The sequence below is a fragment of the Hyla sarda genome, chromosome 5 (genome assembly GCF_029499605.1).
Source record: "Hyla sarda isolate aHylSar1 chromosome 5, aHylSar1.hap1, whole genome shotgun sequence".
Classification (NCBI taxonomy): Eukaryota; Metazoa; Chordata; class Amphibia; order Anura; family Hylidae; genus Hyla; species Hyla sarda.
Genome location: NC_079193.1, coordinates 160054858 through 160075372, shown reverse-complemented (window position 1 = coordinate 160075372; position 20515 = coordinate 160054858). Strand labels below are relative to the sequence as shown.

The following is a 20515-nucleotide window of genomic DNA, read 5'->3' as shown; positions in this document are numbered from 1 at the left end:
TCCTCTGTGCTCTCTCCTGTCTGATAGTACTCCTCTGTGCTCTCTCCTGCTGATAGGACTCCTCTGTGCTCTCTCCTGTCTGATAGGACTCCTCTGTGCTCTCTCCTGCTGATAGGACTCCTCTGTGCTCTCTCCTGTCTGATAGAACTCATCTGTGCTCTCTCCTGTCTGATAGTACTCCTCTGTGATCTCTCCTGTCTGATAGTACTCCTCTGTGCTCTCTCCTGTCTGATAGGATAGGAGAGAGCACAGAGGAGCCCTATCAGACCTGTCCTATTAGACAAAGCCATGATTTTATAAGCCATGATTTCTATAAAAAAGGAAATTAAAATTATATGAAGTATATTAGAAAGGTGAATGTTTTGCCAAGATGTACAACATATAAAAAGTTTTTGAATCTGACAGTGCCCATTTAAGTTTCAGCAGAATGCAAAAATGTGGTGTGATCCTAGCCTAACATTTATTCTGACCTAAAAGGCACACCAAGTGATAAAGCACACTGCCATCCTTAAACACTTGCTGACATGTTCTTTGATCAACTAAAATTACTCTTAAATAGTGACCACACTTTTTTTTTTAAAGACACAAATAAATAGGACCAACAAGACAAGAGTTACATTGACATGCCACCATATGACATGTCTGTATGCACTATTTTGGTAAATTGGCCAGTAAACTGGAGGATTGGTAGTAGAGTAACAGAGCATAAAAGCTAAATGTAAACATTTTTAGACTTTAGACAACATATTCACATCTTGAGACACCTTTAATGTCACCCTTAGGCTTTTAAATAGAGTTGTATGAGATTAGAAAACATGGCTGCTTACCTCTTAAATTATGCTACACCTGTTCAATGGTTTATCTGGCATTGCAGCTCAGCTCCATTGAAATGAATAGGACTAAGTTACAATAGCAGAGACAACCCAGGGAAAGAGGTGTCAGTACTTTTGGAACAAAGCAGCCACTCTGTTTTAACCGTGCACAACCCCTTTACATTTTGGATAAGAACTATTTCTCTTAAGTATAATATTCTGTGTGGAGTAATAAGACAGGTACACATTTCACACATTTCTATAAATATAAAACTAAAAATTGGTTTTATATCCAGTGTACGTGGCGTCTCGGAGGTGCTGACGCATACGTTATTCACATTAATAAGTGAGCTCTTCTGTAAAGACTGTAGAACCTTGCAGCACATAGGAGTCATTTCTTTGCCAAAGGATGTTCTGCCGCTCCCTGGACATACCGTAGGAGGTATGGTCTTCATTAGCATCAAAATATAAATATGAATGTATTTTTTTGACACATACAGATCACACAGATGACATAGTTACACTTCTTGAGTCATCCATGTAGGGTAAACTAGTATCCTCATTTTCTACTGGTTGCCTTGAAATTGATTTAGAAAATACATAAATCTCATTATCTTTCATTGAAAGAGCAAGGGTTTCATCCCTTAGATCTCCATTGACACTTCCATTGTTTACTTCTTCTCTGATACTTGTCTCCTTTGCATCATCTTTCATGCTTTCATTAGGAAAAGTGATTGGAGGAACAGGTGGAACATCCCCCATGGGGCCCTCAAACGGTCGGTACACATCAACCTCTGCGTCCGTTCCATTGGTGTCCTGTAGGAGGTGGCCATAGACCATTGTATCATCAATGACTGCATAGATATGGGACTCATTGGTCTTTCTTCCCTTCTTAAAAAATGCTTGACGTCGAGGTGCCTCTGTGTTCACCTTGGAGTTGTATATACCCACAGGAGCCTCAATCTGCTTTTTCCTTCAGGTAAAAAAATATATATATAAACTAAATGAAAGCAATGCATGATGGGTAATCTACATTTGTTTTACTAAATAACGGGATTTCTAATAATAGTCTTCTATGGAAGTGGTCTTCTAAAATAAAATAGCCTTCATGCAAAATGTCTAGTGGACTAACAATCTGTCACACAAAATCTGGTCTGGGTAAGGGGTCGGTTTTCTCAAAGAAGTTTCACACTAATTTAAAGACACTATAAAAACTCATGCAAAGTAAAAAAAAAAAAGTGATGATGTGGTCTATAGTAACCAGATAAGTTTCTGCTTAAATCCCTTAAAGGGTACCTCTCATCAAAAAAAACTTTTGATATATTATAGATTAATGTATGCAGAATAACTTTACAATTGCATGTTATTAAAAAAATATGCTTCTTTCTATTTAATTTTCCACTTTGAAGAAATGACCACTAGGGGTCTCCCTACCAGTCCTGGCAGCAAGCATTTTAGACTCATGCTGGAGTCCTAAACACTACGAGCTGCCAGTCTGCTTTGTTCACAAAGGAGAACACTCAGAGCTGCCAGCATGCTTTGTTCACAGCCTGTTTGGCTGTGAACAAAGCAGGCTGGCAGCTCTGAGTGTTTAGGACTCCAGCATGAGTCAGAAATGCTTGCTGACAGGACTGATCGGGAAAAATACAATAGAAAGAAGCATATTTTTCATTAACATGCTATTGGAAATTTATTCAACATTCATTAATCTAAAATATATCAAAAGTTTATTTGATGAGAGGTACCCTTTAAGGACCGGGCCAATTTTCATTTTTAAACCATTGCCTTCTAAGAGCCATAAATTTTATTTTTCCTTCCATAGAAAAGTGCTTTCTAATGACACCTTTTATTTTACTATAAAATATACTGAGAAACTGAAAAAAAAAAAAAGTGTGGGACGATATAATAAAAAAAACAAAAAACAACAACAACAAACAAACAAAAAAGCTTGTAACTTTGCAACTTTTGGGGCTTTGGTTTTTACACCGTGCACTTTACAGTAAAACTGACATGTTATATTTATTCCATGGGTCAGTATGAATAAAGGGGAACTCCGGTGGAAACAAGTGGAAAGCAAAGATGTTTTAAAATCTACTGGTGCCAGAAAGTTAAACAGATTTGTAAATTACTTCTATTAAAAAATCTGAAGCCTTCCAGTACTTATCAGCTGCTGTATGCTACTGAGAAAATTGTGACGTTCTTTCCAGTCTGACAACAGTGCTCTCTGCTGGCACCTCTGTCCATGTCAGGAATTGTCCAGATTGTCCAGAAGCAAATCCCCAAAGCAAACCTCTCCAGCCCTGGACAGTTCCTTACACGGACAGAGGTGTCAGCAGAGAGCACTGTTGTCAGACTGGAAAGAACGTCACAATTTTCTCTGGAACATACAGCAGCTGATAAGTACTGGAAGGCTTCAGATCTTTAAATAGAAGTAATTTACAAATCTGTTTAACTTTTTGGCACCAGTTGACTTGAATTCGTTTAAAGTTGGTCAGCTATGTGCAGAATCTGGAAAAAAACTGACAGAAGCACCAATAAATTGGTAGGGAAACTGCAGAAAACCCTACAAAAAGAGCGTCAACTTTGTGGGTCACTGTAGGTCATCCACTGTTTGGAACACCTCTCCCTACTGTTGTCATCAAGATATCATAGATTTACGTTGACAAGCATGTATTCTGCATTCTGTATTCTGTATATTATTCATTCTCATTTGTGTACAGTATACAACATACTTACTGTCTTTTAATGCAGCAAACTATTGCTATTACTGTCAAAACAACAGCAACCACTGTAGCTACCGATATTAGAAGGATTTTTAAAACTGTGAAAATAGAAAAGAATGAGATACATAAAAGGATTATTATTTTATTACAATATTTCCAATATAGCCAGCCATGTGTTTTTTTTTTTTTTTATATATTCTTATATATTCTTTATATATATTTTTATATATTATATATATTCTTATTCTATCCGTTATAAAAGAAATAAACACCTAACTACCTCCCATCTCTCCCATGGTGCCTACATTGTCTTGCCGCAGTCCCTTAACTTCCGACCTCTCCCCTTGCGCCTTCATAGTTTTGCTGCAGCCCCTGGAGTGTTTCTCTTCCAGGTTGCCTTTGGTCAGTATGCAGAGAATCGTTGGATACAGCAATGGCCGCCTCAGTCAGTGATTGCCTGAGCGGCAATGTGACCTAGAGCCTGGACACCAGGAAGACGACCGGTGTCAGGGTTCAATAGGTCACGTTGCCGCACAGCCAATCACTGGCTGAGGCGGGATATTGCTGCATCCAGTGATTCTCTGAGCTGCCGCATGACCACAGGGAACCAGGAAGAGGAGTTCGCTGGGGACAACAGAGGCACCTGGGGAGCTGCAGGGGGTAAGTAGATGTTTATTTTTTTTAAATAATGGGCAAAATGGGAATGTTGCTAAAACCCCCTCCTTTAAGACATATTAGTATAGTCCAGATTGGGTGTCACCTAGTGACTACAACATAAGTATTCAGTTTCTCCTTTAATAAAGCTGTATAGAAGCAATAAAAACATTAAAGCATAGGCAAGACAATAAGATATTATTTTAATAAGACAATGGGGGGAGATTTCTCAAAACCTGTGGAGAGGAAAAGTTGGCCAGTTGCCCATGGCAACCAGATGGCTTCTTTCATTTTTAACAAGGCCTTTGGAAAATAAAATAAGCAATCTGATTTGTAGCTAACTGGTCAACCTTTCCTCCCCACGGGTTTTGATAAACCTCCCTCAATGTTGTAAAAATAATTTTTTATCATATTTATTGAATTTATTTGTGAACTACTAAAGAGAAAGGAGTCAGTTGTGTAAGCCAGCGTGCGGGATGTAATGTGGAGCTGCAGTTGGTGTTGGTGCGCAGTTTCTATAAGAGCAAATTATAAGTTGTAATCAGTCGGGATTTGGGTATAGTCTAAGTCCTGTCTAAGGGTATGTTCACACAGAGAAATGTGAACAGAATCTCTGCTCACAGAATTCCGTATTTCGGCGGTAGGACCGCGCTGACCTGCGCAGTCTCCATTGACGGCAATGCAGGGCCCAAAGACTTCCGCGCAAAGAATAAACATGTTCTTTCTTTGTAAGGAAATTCTGCAGTGTGAACGGGTCTGCAGAAGACCCATTGACACTAATGTTAGGGGTTCACACTACGAAATTCCGACACGCAATTCCACTGGCGGAATTGCGTGCCAGTTCCTTAGTGTAAACATACCCTTATGCAATGAGATGGGGAGGGCAGTGAGCAGGGGAGTAAAGCACTCAGCCACGCACCCCTCTTAACTCTATCTGGGCAAGATTTATCAAAACTTGTGAAGAGAAAAAGTTGTCTGGTTGCCCATAACATCCAATCAGATCACTTCTTTCATCTTTAAAAAGGGCCTCTGGTCACCTTTTCTCTGCACATGTTTTGATAAATCTCCCCCTTAGACCCTGACTTGTCACACAAACATATGCTGCCATACTTGCTTTGTTTTATGCATTGTTGATCTCAATGCCGGATCCTGTCCATCCCCCCCCCCCCCCCTCCTCCATTTCTTGCAGTCTGGAAAAGGATTTTTATGATTGTCCGATCTGGCCTATTTTTATTACTAGTAAAAACTTGCACAAAATAATCATCCTGGTCTTGGTAGCTTTATCTTACCTGGGGATACTTGATTGAAGGTAATGGTCAACTGCAGTTTGAGCTTCTTTGTTCCAGTCCATGGTTTGCAGTTAGAGACATTAACCCAGAATGCAGAGTACATATCCAATGGCCCTGGTAGCGTTTCATCCTCTCTTCGTATGATGCCTGGCCCGTCATCTGTCTGTTCCTTTACATAGACGTTTGCACGGCCCATTTCACATGATATGTCCATCTTGTCTTTATCAAATTTCAGCCTCCCAGATAGTTTTTTAGGTAAATTTATACCCCATGAAAGAGACACGTAATCTGGAAGCCCGTAGTCCCAATGTGGCGTTTGTAGGTAAATAGTGTCTGTAGTTTTTGGAGAGACTGTGAATATGCACTCCTCTATAAGAAAAAAGGAACATAAATTATAAAGCCATCATCTATAAATATGGTCTGCATTTTTTTTTTTGATTCAGGCCACAATTCTGTACAAGGAAATTCTTGGCAGAATCCGCTTGCAGCAGCCTCCCATTGCTGTAAATGGGATTCTGCTGCACAGTTCCCACGTTTAAAGTTCCAGAACTGAACTTTCAAAGTGGAATTGGATTCTCTTAAAAAAAAATAAACAAGACACCCTCTGTTGATTGTATGGACCTATACATGTATGGCACTTCGCGTTAACATCCTCCGGTGCATGCTCATATATATGTATGTATCCAAAAGGAAGCAAAAAGCGTCACTCCAGCAGTTTTGAAAAAGTGAAAGTGGAATTTATTCATCCATCGATAAAGTGCAACGTTTACTTTCAACCCTCTCAATGGGGTCTTTCTCAAAAATGTATGCCAACCTATACCCATAGACATGGGGAAAAAAGTAGTCTACAAGTGACTGATTTTGGTGTATTTCCCAAATGCATGTATTTTTTTTTATTTGCAGTACTCAAATGTGTAGTCCACTCTGCTGTGGTATATACACAATGTATACTGCCCACCTTCCTTACAAACATGATGTGAATAGGGCCTAAAGTAATAACTGACATTAGTTGACTCTTCACAATACTTAGTACCAGCACCATACCTTTAATGTATGAAACAAAAGAGACGTTGAGGTCATGAGTCAGTAGTTTTTTGAGATTTCCATTCCTTGGTACATTTAAGATTATAGTAACATTGTCTCGCATCTGAATCTTCTCAATTGATCCATTAGGGCAAAAAGTCCCAAGTTTAAAATCGTTTTTACTAGTGCAACTCAAGATATCATATGTAAACCCTGCAGTTGTTGTATTGCAAGGTTTATTTGAAACGCTCTGTTGTAGGTATATGGACTTCGAGGCGACTTCCGTACTGATGTATTCCGGAGCTATCAACTTCCAGGTGAAACTCTCCAGCTGTACAGGAAAGTCAATAAAGGACTGAGGAATGGTGAGGGGCATGTTACTTATGTTACAGGTGGCAAGATTCCAGCATTCTAAAAACACAAGAGAAGGAAGATAAATGAGATTATGTGCAGTTACGGTAAAAGAATATGCAAGTTAGTTATATAAAAACAGAAGAAGAATTCTTTTGGTGTACAAATGTTCGATGGCCATACTGTACCAAAAAATTGGTTTGAAAATGTTGTGCTTTTGGATGACAATAGGTAATGCTGACATTGGCTGGATCTGATGACGTTTACCAATGGTTATATCTATCTTTAGTCAGTCATGTATATGACTAGCTGTGGCGGGAGCACACACCAAATCATTGCCTAGATACTTCCTTATCAGGATCACTTTAGAAGGTCATAGCAGGTGGTAGCATGCTTTATGGAGATGGTGTTTCATGATAGCGAATACTTCAGAACACATTTTAGCAGCTATGTTGGCTAGACATTAAATAATGTGTGTAAACATCCCCACACTCTTTTTTACATTACCCAATTACCTATTACTCATAAATATTGTCGAAATGGCAAAAATTAAAAATGGAGCTGATGCTAACAAAGTACGATGTAGTATACATGCATATTCCTACCTATTGTTTTTTCTGCTGTTACCACCAGACTGCTCACATTGTCACAAAGAAAGGAGATTCTGTAGTATTTTCCTCCCTCAATCACAAGTTTAGAATCGCAGTCAGTAGGACCCTTACAGATGACACATACAGGGGTAAATGTACGTCCATATGATTTCTTGTGTATACTCACAACTAGACCTTTTTCTGTGGTTAAATCCAGAGGATAAAGTGGATCTGAAAATAGAAGCAAAACCATAAAATCATAAAAAATAAAAGGGTGTTATCTGGGGAGGAGAAAAGGTATTACCTATTTCCGCTCCCTCGCTTTCTACTTGCACACTTGGCTTGTCTCAGAAGTATACCTTCTGAGACGATAGGGGGCAGGTGCCAAGCTGTGATCATTGCATGCAACATCATTAAATGTATATGGCAGTGCTCAAAACTACTTATGATTATGGATGACAAGAGAAAACTGAGTGCACAACTAAGGCCGGGTTCACACGGCCAAAAATGTTTTTTTTTTTTTTTATTGCTGTTATTGTTCAGTGCTATGCATTGGCATATCACTGGCCAGTACTATCTGTGATCTTTTGTGGTCAGACCACACCAGAAGATCGCAGTAGAGCAACAAAAGGCAGGTGAGAAGACCTCTGGAGGCCATCTTGACTCATCGGACCCCCGTGATTGCTCTGTGAGTGGTCCGATGAGTCTCACGTAGCCCCAATAATGCTTTAGATGCAGTGATCAGTATTGACCAGGGCATGTAAAGTGTTAATGGCGGGAGTCGTGTGTCTATAGAGAATAATAAAGCAGAAAGAATTGCACAGCAGGAATAATGGAAATACAATATTTCAACTGGAGACACGACAACATTTTAGCAGGCATACTCTCAAAGCTCAGTTGCATCAAAGGAGATCTCCGGCAAAAAATAACTTATCCCCTATAAGTAGATAAGTAGCGTATCTTGGGGGGGGGGGGGGGGGTGTCAAACTGCTGGTTCCCCTCATGATCACCGGGACAGGACCCGGTACTCAGTGAGTGGCGTGTGAGGCAGCCAACACACTCCATTCATTCCCATGGGAGCACCAAACAGACCTGAGTACAGCTCTCTAGCATCATTGGTGCATCAGGCATCATCATGGAGCGCATGCAGTCTACTGGTAGACAACACGCGCTCCACACAGATTACGGGGGGCCTCAGCAGCCAAACCCCCCCTACGATCAGCTACTTATCCCCTATCCTGTGGATAAGTTAATTTTTGACAAAGTATTCCTTTAAGTTTCCTTATTTTCTATGGACATTCTATTCTGTCATTCCTATTAGTAGGTCCCCTTGTCGTGCACCCGTATTGTTACTCAACTTACACAAACAAACTTCTTATCAAGCTAGATCTCCACAGTAACAGACCATTATTGTCTTCTGTATGGTCATATCGGTACAGACAGGTAGTACAGTCAAATCCATTGCAACAAATCTGTAATGTGCAAGTTGTTTTTCAGTGTATTCAAAAGGCATTACTTATCCTTCTCCTCCCTAATGAATACTCTTTAGGCTTTGGCTCAAAATCAGCAGTGGCAGTTTTCCAAAAAAGGCCAGAAAAAACCTGCGTGGAAACCTAACCTAATACTTGCTTACAGTTTTAAACAACAGACGTGAGGATACTATTTTGTGCAGAAATGGCCTGAAATAGCTGCATGAATCAAAAGCAACCTAAATCTTTACTTGGAAGTTTTTATGTTTTTTGTGTTTTTAAATAACACATGCATTGGTTTATGGTCTTCTTGCCTGTCTATCTGTTGGAACAACAAGTCTCCAAAGCTGAATCTTGGGAGTGCCATGATTTTTCTACTTGCCGATTATTCGGAAAACTTTGCTTTGTCTACACTGAGCAATGCGAGTGGCTCCGCATGAGATCTGTTCGCCTCCTCCCTCCAGTGGAGTTCCTAGTCCCACGTTGCATCATGTGGTGCTGATCTACTACTTTTTTCTTTTTGTGACACATAGCAATTTGTTTTTTGAAAACTACCAGTGCAATTTGAAGCCAAAGCCAGAAGTGGATTTGGCAGGAACAAGAAGTATAAGGCCCCGTTCACACTATGGAAATTCCACTTGGAATTTCTGCATTCCGAAATTACAGGGTGGCTTCTGCTGACGGCAGCCTCCTCGAGAATCTGTGCTTAGTGTCCGTGGCAGAGTGCACTGTCCTATTCTTCCAACGGAATCCAGTTCTGCTATGGAACTTTAGTATTGTGTGAACAGAGCAGGATACTCTCATTACAAGCAATGGTAGTCAGCTGCATGCAAATAAAATTCTGTTGTCTGAACGTGCACTAAGTCTTTCCTTTATGTTCCCTGTTGCTTTTGGAGTTCACTCTTAGCTTTGGCTCAAACAGCAGTGGGTGTTTTCCCAAAATAAAAAAAAATAAAAAGCCGTGTGAGGATAGTGTGGTGTCCCGGTACCGTATTTTATACATTACCTTTGTAGAGGTCCCCATAGTCAGAGTCCCTAGGAACGTCGGGGTCCCTCTCCTATAGTTATCCCATTGTCACCCCTCAGTCTAGGACTGTATAAAAGTTCTTATGAATATAAGTATACATGTGTATATATTTAATTGCCTACCTATTCAGCGTAGCAGGACCTGCGGGTCAGGTGATTAGGTTAGAACTCTATGGTTTTGCTACAGGACCTTTGGAGGTTCCCATGACGTGTTCACCCACAATGCAATGTAACGGTGAGTGACAGTTGTTATGGACCAATCCAAAATGGCCAGCCCCTGCCCATATAAGGGACCTGCGCCATCTTGATCGCTCTCTTGGGTTGCTGATTCTGGAAGAGGTAGGATCTCCGCAGCTTACAAGATGATTTACTAGGCCAAAGCCTTGCGGCCTCTCACATAGCGGATATACTAAGCAATTCCCCGCAACTCACCGCAAGATCACTGGACCTAAACGCCCCCTTAAATCCAGCGGATCTATGCTACAAAATCCCTAAGAAGCTAAATTGAGCTTATCTGATCCCAACCAACTGTCAATCGCTGCATATATATATATATATATATATATATAGATATAGATATATATATAGAGAGAGAGAGACTGTTATCTGGACTGTTACTATTGCTGCATGTACAGAAATTCTTCAGTAAAAGTTCCTGCAAGTTTTCAGTTAACAGTGGTTGTGGACAATCCTTTATTTCTGCATCACCTATTGCTCTTGGGATGGGTGGTAATAGGCCTATCAAGATTACAGAATTTAACCCTCACCCTGGCGTCACGAGTGACAAGGGTTAACAGCGTCCTTTACTATTCTGAACAGCAACACCCTAACTACCCTACACCCCACAAGGCTTTATCCCCCAAGTTCACCACAATAGGCTAGCCATATGGGGTTTCTTATGCTCATGTAATTTTTATATCAGTGCATACATTAATTGTTTATACTATGGTTGACAAACCAGGTCTAGATTGATCCCTACTATCAGGTATTCAATCACCTAGAAATTAGCTATTCCTGTTCAACTATATGTTCTGTTTCACTCAAAGTTTATACCAGAAATACGTCACTCAGTATTTTATTTTTACATTTTGAAATTCTGCATGAAGCTTTAAAAGGAGTGTTCTGGACAGGAAAATATCTGTTAAAGGACAGGGTATATTTATATCATATAATAAAGGAGTTCTGTAGTCAAAGATAACTTATCCCCCATCCAAAAGGATGGGGGATAAGTTATAGATTGTGGTGGGTCCGGCCGCTGGGACCCCCCACGATCTCCTGAATGGGGCCCTGGCAGTCTGCTGGAAGGGGGCATGCAAACCCCCACACAAAGCGGCGGCCGACACTCCCCTTCCATGTATCCCATAGAGATATATGAAGGGGCCGTGCCGGCCGCGGCTTCCTACAGGGGTCGGAACGGCCGCTTTTAGCAGACTCCCAGGGCCCCGTTCAGGAGATTGGTGGGGGTTCCAGTGGTCAGACTCGCCACGATCTATAACTTATCCCCTATCATTTGGATAGGGGATAAGTTACTCTTCACTGCACTACTCCTTTAAAACTAAAGCATTAACTAACATACGTCCTTGTGTGAGAGTATCTGCTACTTCCTCTAATATATACAATAAATATAAAATAAATAAAATAATACTTTTGTGGTAGCTGTCCATGTTCTCAAAGCAGAAAATTGCAATTTAAATCTCCTGTGAAGAGTCAAAGAAGGGTTTGCCAGCCGCATCAGTGCTGTGGTCTGGCAAATGTCACTGCTTCTTTCCCCTACCTTCTCTCTCTTTGATAAAAAGGGGTACCCAGGTGGAAAAGTTTTATATATATATTATATATATATATATATATTTTTTTTAATCAACTGGTGCCAGAAAGTTAAACAGATTTGTAAGTTACTTCTATTAAAAAATGTTAATCCTTCCAGTACTTATTAGCTGCTGAATACTACAGAGGAAATTATTTTTTTTTTGGAACACAGTGCTCTCTGCTGACATCTTTGTCCATTTTAAGTACTGTCCAGAGTAGGAGAAAATCCCCATAGCAAACATATGCTGCTCTGGACAGTTCTTAAAATGGACAGAGATGTCAGCAGAGAGCACTATGCTTGTGATGTCAGCAGAGAGCTCTGTGTTCCAAAAATAAAATAATTTCCTCTGAAGTATTCAGCAGCTAATAAGTACTGGAAGGATTAAGATTTTTTAATATAAGTCATTTACTAATCTGTTTAATTTTCTGGAACCAGTTTCCACCGCAGTACCCTTTTACTAGGCATGGCTCTGCCACCTGTGCCCAACCCCGCATCAAAGTCTCACATCAGCACTATTGATTTAAAGCTTTTGCATCCTATTTTTTACACTCCTTTTATGTAGCGGTGTACAAAAATGGCAACCAGGCTCCACAATCTGGTTCTGTGTGTGGGGGCAAGGCTGCTGTGACACATATGTAGGGCAGTGTCTTCTGGGAGGAAGAAACTTGAAGTTTCTAGTGTGGTGTCCCGATACCGTACATTGTACCATACCTTGTGTGCTAAGTCCCCTAAGTTAGAGTTCCTGCGTACCGGTAGGATCCTCCTAGTGGGTTAACCCCTTGTCACCTCTTCCTTCTATAATTTTATGTGTTTGATGTATTTTATTTGTATATGATTTATAGATATGTATAGTACTTCCAGGACCTTAGGTCACATGACTACTAAACCTACTGTTAGGTTAAGCTTAAGAACCTTCCAGGTCATGTGAGTGGGTCACATGATGTACCACAATGCTTTGTGAAAGGACTGACAGTTGGTGGGAACCAATAAGCTATGAGCCTGCCCCTTGCCATATAAGGGCGCTGTATCCATTGATTGCTCTCTTCTCCCCATGCTCTCTTGGGTTCCGGACTAGCAGAGAGAGAGAAGCTCCGTGCATACCTTCAAGATAAATTTAGGCCTGAAGCCTGCTAACTTCAGCCGAATACAAAACCGTGAGTTCAACTAAACTCAATGTTAAATCTAAGGGACTACTGAACCTAAAACCAAACCCAAAATTCAGTGGAACAGCGTAATGCAAGCCTCAGAGCTTATCTTCCCTACAAGGTCCCAACCAACTGTGAGGAACCTAAAGTCTGGTCCTCTGTAAAGACTGTTACTCCTGTTAACCTGCATAGAAGTTGCAGTTAAGTTATTTCCAGTTTACTAAACCCCCGGTTGTGGACAATCCTTTATTCCTCCCTATCGTTCCTGGGACGGGTGGGGGTAGGAGATATATATATATATATATATATACACACACACACACACACACACACACAGAGGAAGAACCCGCACCCTGGTGTCACGACAGTTAAGGGTTAATCCAACACCCTTTCATCACTGCACAGCTACACCCTACCTACCCTACATCCCCACAAGCTCACCACACTAGCATTTTCCATAATATTTTGAGGCAACTGCGCATGTGTAGAGACAACAAATTTGTGTGCGATAAATCGGATGAAATTGCACAGTCAGACAATTCAATATGATTAACATAGACTATAATAATCTACAAATTGGAAAATGATTTCCATCAGATTTTGAATCTTGGCAAAAAATCTTGGTCAACCACAATTTTACCCTCGACATAAAATTGTGCAAAATCAGATGTGGATCAAAACTGATGCATGTGTTAGATATGATTACTCAATGGAAGTCAATGAATACGACTTGGCATACAGTTTTGTACAATTTAGGGCACGTTCTCACTTGGCGTATATGCAGCGTATTTCACACTGTGCAAAATCTGCAGCAGCGGAAAATACGATGCGTATCCCTCGCTCACCATACACGCAAGGCTTTTCGGCGGCAGCCCTATCTGTGTAGTGAGTTTTGGAGGTGGAGCCGTGTGCCGGCATGACTGTGATGCTCGGCTCTGCCTCCAAAACTCACTACACAGATAGGGCTGCCGCCGGAAAGCCTTGCGTGTATGGTGAGCGAGGGATACGCAGCGTATTTCCCGCTGCTGCCGCAGATTTTGTGCAGCGGGAAATATGCTGCATATATGTCAAGTGGGAATGTGCCCTTAAAGATAAAAAATCTTGAGAAAATTAGGACGGTAAAATAGTGATGTGAACCCATCCTGCTCACCACTCCTCGAACCAGTGCTACAATACTAAGTTACAGTACTCAACTGCTCCTGTTCTGACAGCATGGACTGCTACCACAAATGTATTATTCATTCACTTTGTTGTACAAGTAACTACATGACATTGTCAGCAGCTCAGATCATGTCAGCGCGATGACTGATTTCCTATAATTTACAGCAAAACTGAATAAATGAATAGACAAAATGCTGAAATTATTGTATATTGCTGTTCTTACAGCTAAAAGTAGCTAAAAAAAAAAAAATACTTACTTCCTTGACTTTTCTGAATGGTGACATTGAAGCTCAAACTTAGACCAGGGTGACCAGTTATCTGTTTATCCACTTCACAGTTTTGTAGGGATAAATTGAAGTTGCCCAGTATATTTGCTGGCTGCTTAGCTGTCAGTTTTAACAGGGTGGATTTCGGTAGGTAGTACAATACGTTTTCATCCTTTTTCACACACATGGGAAGAGTATAATTTAAAAACTCGACACTGGCTGCATGGTTTTCAGGAAAGATGAACTTCCAGGTCATTTGTTCATTGTGAGGGAATGGACCTGGGTAGTTTGCAGACAACAAATTTACCACTGACTGTTGATGGAAAGTGGATTCAACAATACTCAGTCCTGTAAAGAGAAATTTCTGTCAAAAGAGTATCATCCAAATTCTGCTTCCTAAGGCCAGACTAACACAAATGTTTTTTGTGTGCTCTATTCATTCCAGACATTTCACCTCTGTTCGACAGATTGATGGGGTCCCAAAAGTCAGACCCCAGAGATAATCAGGTTATATTATCCTATACCTTATCGATAGGGTAGTTCCATGCAGAGATGGGACTACCCTTCAAATTCCAAAAATGGTTATGTAATGATCCCACAGATATACATATTGTCAAAAGAGAGCTTTGATAACTGCAATGAACCATCTACATCTATGCCCATCAAATCTCCTTCAGGACAGATTTTTATCCATTGAAAGTAAACAATGCATTTCTTAAGGGGTTTTCTAATCTAAAACTATTGATTGCCTATATTAAAGGAGAAGTCTCATGCTAAATACGTATCCACAATCTGCAGGGGAATCTAACCGCTGGGGCCCCCTGTGATCTCCTGTATGGACCCCCAGCTCTCCCCCAGAGCAGTTCGGCTTAGAGATATATGGAGGGGGAGTGGCGGCCCCCGCTCTTGTCAGGCGTCGTGACATGCCACTCTGTGGGAGAGCTAGGACGACGAGACCCCCCCCCCTGCAATCTCAAAATAGGGCATAAGTAGAGATGAGCGAATTTTTGAAAAATTCGATTCAGCCGATGGATGGAGGTGGCTGAAGCATGAGGAGACCATATAGTGGCTGAATGACACAGTGTGGAAGTGGCAGCAGCATGGGGAGAACATATGGTTGCAGTATGAGACAGCCTGGAGATTGCATCAGCATGAGGAGAACATGTGGTGGCAGAATGAGACAGCCTGGAGGTGGCATCAGCATGGGGAGAACATATAGTGGCAGAATGAGACAGCCTGGAGGTGGCAGCAGCAGCAGCATCAAGAGTACTGAAAGTGACCGACCGGTGACAAAGTGGTGCGGTGGGTGGCAATACCAGTTGCCGGTGACGAAGGTGGGTGATAAAAGGAGAACTTGGCATCAGTAAGTATAGAGGATGTGCATTACGCAAAACTGAACTTTTAATAATATGCTTAGGATAAAATATACGGACCCAAATTATTATTTTTTTAAATCAAACAAAAAGAAAGGTGTGCAAAAAACACCATGTGCCACCTACACCACCAAGTATTGATGTGATGCAAAGACCTCTAAAAAGGTGGAAGGGAACAATGTATGGTCCATTGTAACCAGTGGAGGTAAAAACTTCCTCTGTAAGGCTTACTCTCGCATTATTAATTCACTTCTTGGCAAGTGTTACTCGCCCTAAAAAGGGCGACCCCACACCTCTCCCTATTTCCACCTACAAACACTGCCATTTTTTTCGCACCCTATTTATTTCCTTCTTGGCAAGTGTTACCCACCCAAAAAAGGGCGGCCCCACACAGGAAACTCTCTCTATTTCCACCTAAAACCCTGGGAAATGGAAGTGTTTGTAGGGGGAAATAGGGAGAGGTTCCTGTGTGGGGCCGCCCTTTTTAGGGTGAGTAACGAGTAGGGCCTTACAGGGGAAGTTTTACCCCCATTAGTTACAATGGACCATACTTTGTTCCCTTACACCTTTTAGAGGTCTTTGCATCACATCAATACTTGATGGTGTAGGTGGCGCATAAGGTTTTTTTGCACACCTTTCCTTTTGTTTGATTTCAAAAATGATTTGAGTACATAGATTTTATCCTAAGCATATTATTAAAAGTTAAGTTTTACGTAATGCATATCCTCAATACTTATTTGTGATCTGATGCCGAGGAATGTCTCTAACTGGGGAGCAGCACCTTAAATCTGTTTGGAACTATCCATATTTGTGAAGTGTTGGTGTGGCACCATGGTCAATCTACTCTGATGCATCAGGCATTGGTGGGTGGAAATCCTGGCTGATCCATGCCTGATTCATCTTCACAAAAAGTCAGTCTCTCCACATTTTTCATCCACAGACAAGTTCTCCTGGGGTTACTATGGCCCCCGCCGCACTAAACACACGCTCTGATGGCACACTACTGGCCGGGCAGGACAGCTTTTCCAGAGCAAACTCTGCTAGTTGCTGCCACAAATCAAGTTTGGCTGCCCAGAAGTCCAGCGGATCTTCAAGGTGTGTTGGCATGGTCATGTCAAGGTATGCCACCACCTGCTGGTTCAGGTCCTGCTCCAGGTCTACCTGCTGCTGAGGAGTTGATTCACTATTCGGGTTAAGAAAGCTACTCATCAGCGACTGTAGACTCAGGCTGCTGCTGATTGAGCTGGTACTGCTTCTGCCACCCCACCCCTCCCCAGCAGTGATTAGAGTGGAAAGTGAGCGCAGGCCGCCCCTCAGTTTGTCCTCCCTCTCAGTGGGTGTAAAATAGGCCCCCATTTTGTGCTGGTAACAAGGGTCCAATAAGGTGGAGAGCCAGAAGTCATCCGCTGCCAAATGGTGACAATTCGGGGGTCACTACACAAGCGAGCATGCATCGTGCCATTTGTGCAAGTGACTCGGAGGGACTCTCTGCTTCGATCTCCACTGCATACTGCCACGGTGTGTCTGGTTCCTCTGTCTCGCCTTCCTTATAACCCTCTAGTTGCTACTGCTCCTCCTCTCAGATAACTAGAAAAACCGCCCATCTAACAAAACCTAAACTGTGCTCCACTGTGCCCCTCCTCCTCCTCCAGTTCAGCCACCACAGGGCTCATGTGGCAGTGAGATGTAGGTGCCACATCTCCAGCGCAGACAAGATGTTCTTCCAGTTTTCATGGAGTAAGCCATGATTTGATTTCTTGATGAATGACACAGTTCCTCCCCTATGTGACTGTGTCCATGGTATGCTGGAGGGGAACTGTGACTTGGCCGTGCAGTGAAGGCTGAGGATATTGTGGGGGATGAGGAGGCGGAGTTGCACACTGTCACTGGACCAACCGCCTGAGAGCATGGAGGCGGAAACGGCGTGACCTGTCCAAGTTGCTGTTGTGGCTGTGCAGAATGCACATTCACCCAGTGGGCCGTAAAGCACATGTATTGTCCCTGACCGTAGTTAGAGCTCCACATGACGGCGCTGCCGTGCACTTTGATAAACACCGACAGGCTCAAAGAATGGCCCACCTTCTGTTCCACAAATAAATTCGCAAATAAATGATGGCTTGGGATTCTCAACCTTGGCTTGGTACAAGCCATCAGTTCTCTGAAAGGTGCAGAGTTCACCACTTGAAAAGGGAGGGACTGCAGCCCCAGCAACTTGGACCAGAGAACATTCAGCCTCTGCGCCATTGAATGAGTGGGCGCATACAGTTTTCTCTTGGACATGGCTTTGCCGATGGATTGCTGGCGGAATGACTGACTCAAAGTAGGAGGAGCAGGAGCATCTGGAGCGCCAGAAGATGGGTATGACACACAGCTTCCTTTGGCTGAGGTGGTGGAGCCTTAGCTGGCTGAAACAGGAAGCGGCGTGCCACTGGGTGATGCAGCAGGCTGGACCCCCACATCGGAGCCACGGTTCTCCCAGACCGCTTTATGGTGACGCTGCATATGTGGACGCAGGGCCGGGGTGCCAACATTGGGACCCTGGCCACACTTCACCTTCTGCCGACACATCTTGCATGTGGCAAAGTTAACATCCTCTGGATGCTTGATGAAAAACTGCCACACTGCCGAGTAGTTAATTTTCCCACCAACAGTCCGCACTAATTGACTGCTACTGCCTCCGACTCCAGGAACCCCTGTTCCACTACATCCCGGGAAGGTAGGCTGCCGCGAGCCTGAACGCTTGCAATACCACCTCCCACATCACTCTCCTCATCACTACTTGCCCACCTAGCGGAGCAAGTGGTAGATGTCTCCTCCACTTCTTGGCTGGGCAGTAGCCGCTGACTGTCCTCTAGTACATCGTCCACACTAAATAGTGGAGCTGAACCCACAGCATTAGATTATTCTGTGGGTAAGGGAACAGCATAGGACAGAGGCAATGGGAGGACAGGGACTGCTCCCAGGCCATACCAACTGAGGGTTGTGTCTGAGGAAACCACCGACTTTTGACTGGGGGTGTTAGATGCCACTTGTGATGAAGTGGATGACCATGTTAACCAATCGATGACGGCAGATGGGTTGCTGGCCAAGACACGACTGCTAGCTGATACCGGGAGCTCAGGCCTCTCTCAGCAACACTGCTGACACTTGCCCCTATTCTGCTGCGACCTCTGCCTAATTTAGGCCTCTGCCACTCCTCTGTGCACGTCCTGGCACTTCTCTGACTGACCGTGATTATATGAGGGGAGTACAATGCGCTCCACTATGCTAAAAACTGTATTTGTCTATAACACCAGCAGGTGTGTACTTTTGGCTGGCCTTTCACAGTATGTAGGCCCTTAAGACTTTAACAGGAACAAAATAGTACATCACTTAGATGTACATATGTGGTATGCACTTATGAGGGGAGGACAATGCGCTCCAGTGCGCTTAAAACAGTATTTGTCTACAACACCAGAAGTACACACCAGTGCTGCAGCACACAGTTACTGTCTACTACACCCAAAATTGCACTCTCTCTATCTCAATCTCACTCCCTTTCCTATCAGTAATTCTAGGCTGGATTTGGGCTTGAGGTGAATCGCTGCTGTAAAAAAAGCTTTTCTGTGCAACACACACTGCTCTCTGTCCCTCTCTGCAATAGAATACTGATGTGACAGGGAGGTGAATCGCTGCTGTAAAAATACTTTTCTGTGCAACACACAGTGCTGTCTGTCCCTTTCTCACTCCCTCTGCAATAAAATTCTGAAGTGACTGGCCGCAAGATGGCTGCCGATTATATAAGGCTGTGACATCAAAGGGGTTACTGGCTGCTGATAGGCTGCATGTGATTCAGGGTTATCCCGACTACCCTTGTTCCCGCCTTCCGAGGATTCCTTGCCCCATGTCCTCACATGTGGATCCACCATTTTAGATGCCCTGGAGCCTGGAGTGCATTAAAGGGAGTTTAATCATTGAGTCGCGGCGATATTCGCATTAATTGCAAATCGAAATTTTCCTGAAATTCTTAACTAATTCGTATTTGTCTGATTCGATTCTCTCATCTAGGGATAAGTTTTCTTTAGTAATTTTTAGCATGAGACATCTCCTTTAAGGATAGGCCATCAAAATACTGCATCCAACCAATCAGTGTAGCCCCAGGAACAAACAGTGTAGGGGGGCTGCTCTGCAGTTACCGAGTGCCAACATGATCGTCATGGCCAATCAACTATTGAAGGCCTATCATGTGAATAGGTCATTAATTATTTTAGGCCCGACAACCTTTTTAAGCATTTTAGGACAGTATGTTGTAATATGCATTAGCACAAACATGCCTTGTCAAGTGCCCCAAACATTATGCCACTGGCTACCATTTTATTATATTTTTCTATATCTGTGGCTTTTTTTGCTGACTATATCCTAAGACTTTATTGATAAATCTCATCGCATTATTCAAAATTCATCGCATTATTCATAATTCTGTATTTAAATTTAAAAAAAAAAACAAAAAAAAAAAAAACAGGGCTATTTTGAGTACATGTTGGCCATTTTTTGGACTGGTGCCAGACTAAAGGCATTTTATAAGATTTTAAGATATCAGTTTATGAGATTTAAAAAAAAAAAAACAAAAAAAAAAAAACGGATAGCTGGCAAATTTAGAGAAATAAATGACACATGCAGAGTGATAAATTTTGCACAATTCTCTAGACATTTTTATGACTTTTTTCTTCCTTATGCTGCCTAATGGTTTGTGTACACTAAGACAGCATTTTTATCTCTAAAAACCATACATTTCATTAATAAATTTGCTGCATTTTAAAAATGCCACTTAACCACTCCCTTAACAT

General features: G+C 42.3%; 1 protein-coding gene across 1 annotated transcript in view; it reads right to left on the bottom strand.

Moving 5' to 3' along the window:
* Positions 1–492: 492 nt before the first annotated feature.
* The window catches only part of CDCP1 (CUB domain containing protein 1), a 34909-nt gene continuing 14886 nt past the window's right edge, over positions 493–20515 (bottom strand). The window contains exons 4-9 of the mRNA XM_056518438.1: positions 14308–14664; positions 7458–7673; positions 6523–6912; positions 5479–5847; positions 3549–3633; positions 493–1785 (exon numbers count right to left, since the gene is read on the bottom strand). Of these exons, the coding sequence (XP_056374413.1) occupies positions 1314–1785; positions 3549–3633; positions 5479–5847; positions 6523–6912; positions 7458–7673; positions 14308–14664 (1889 nt within the window). The 3' untranslated portion in view covers positions 493–1313. The remainder of the gene's footprint in view (positions 1786–3548; positions 3634–5478; positions 5848–6522; positions 6913–7457; positions 7674–14307; positions 14665–20515) is intronic.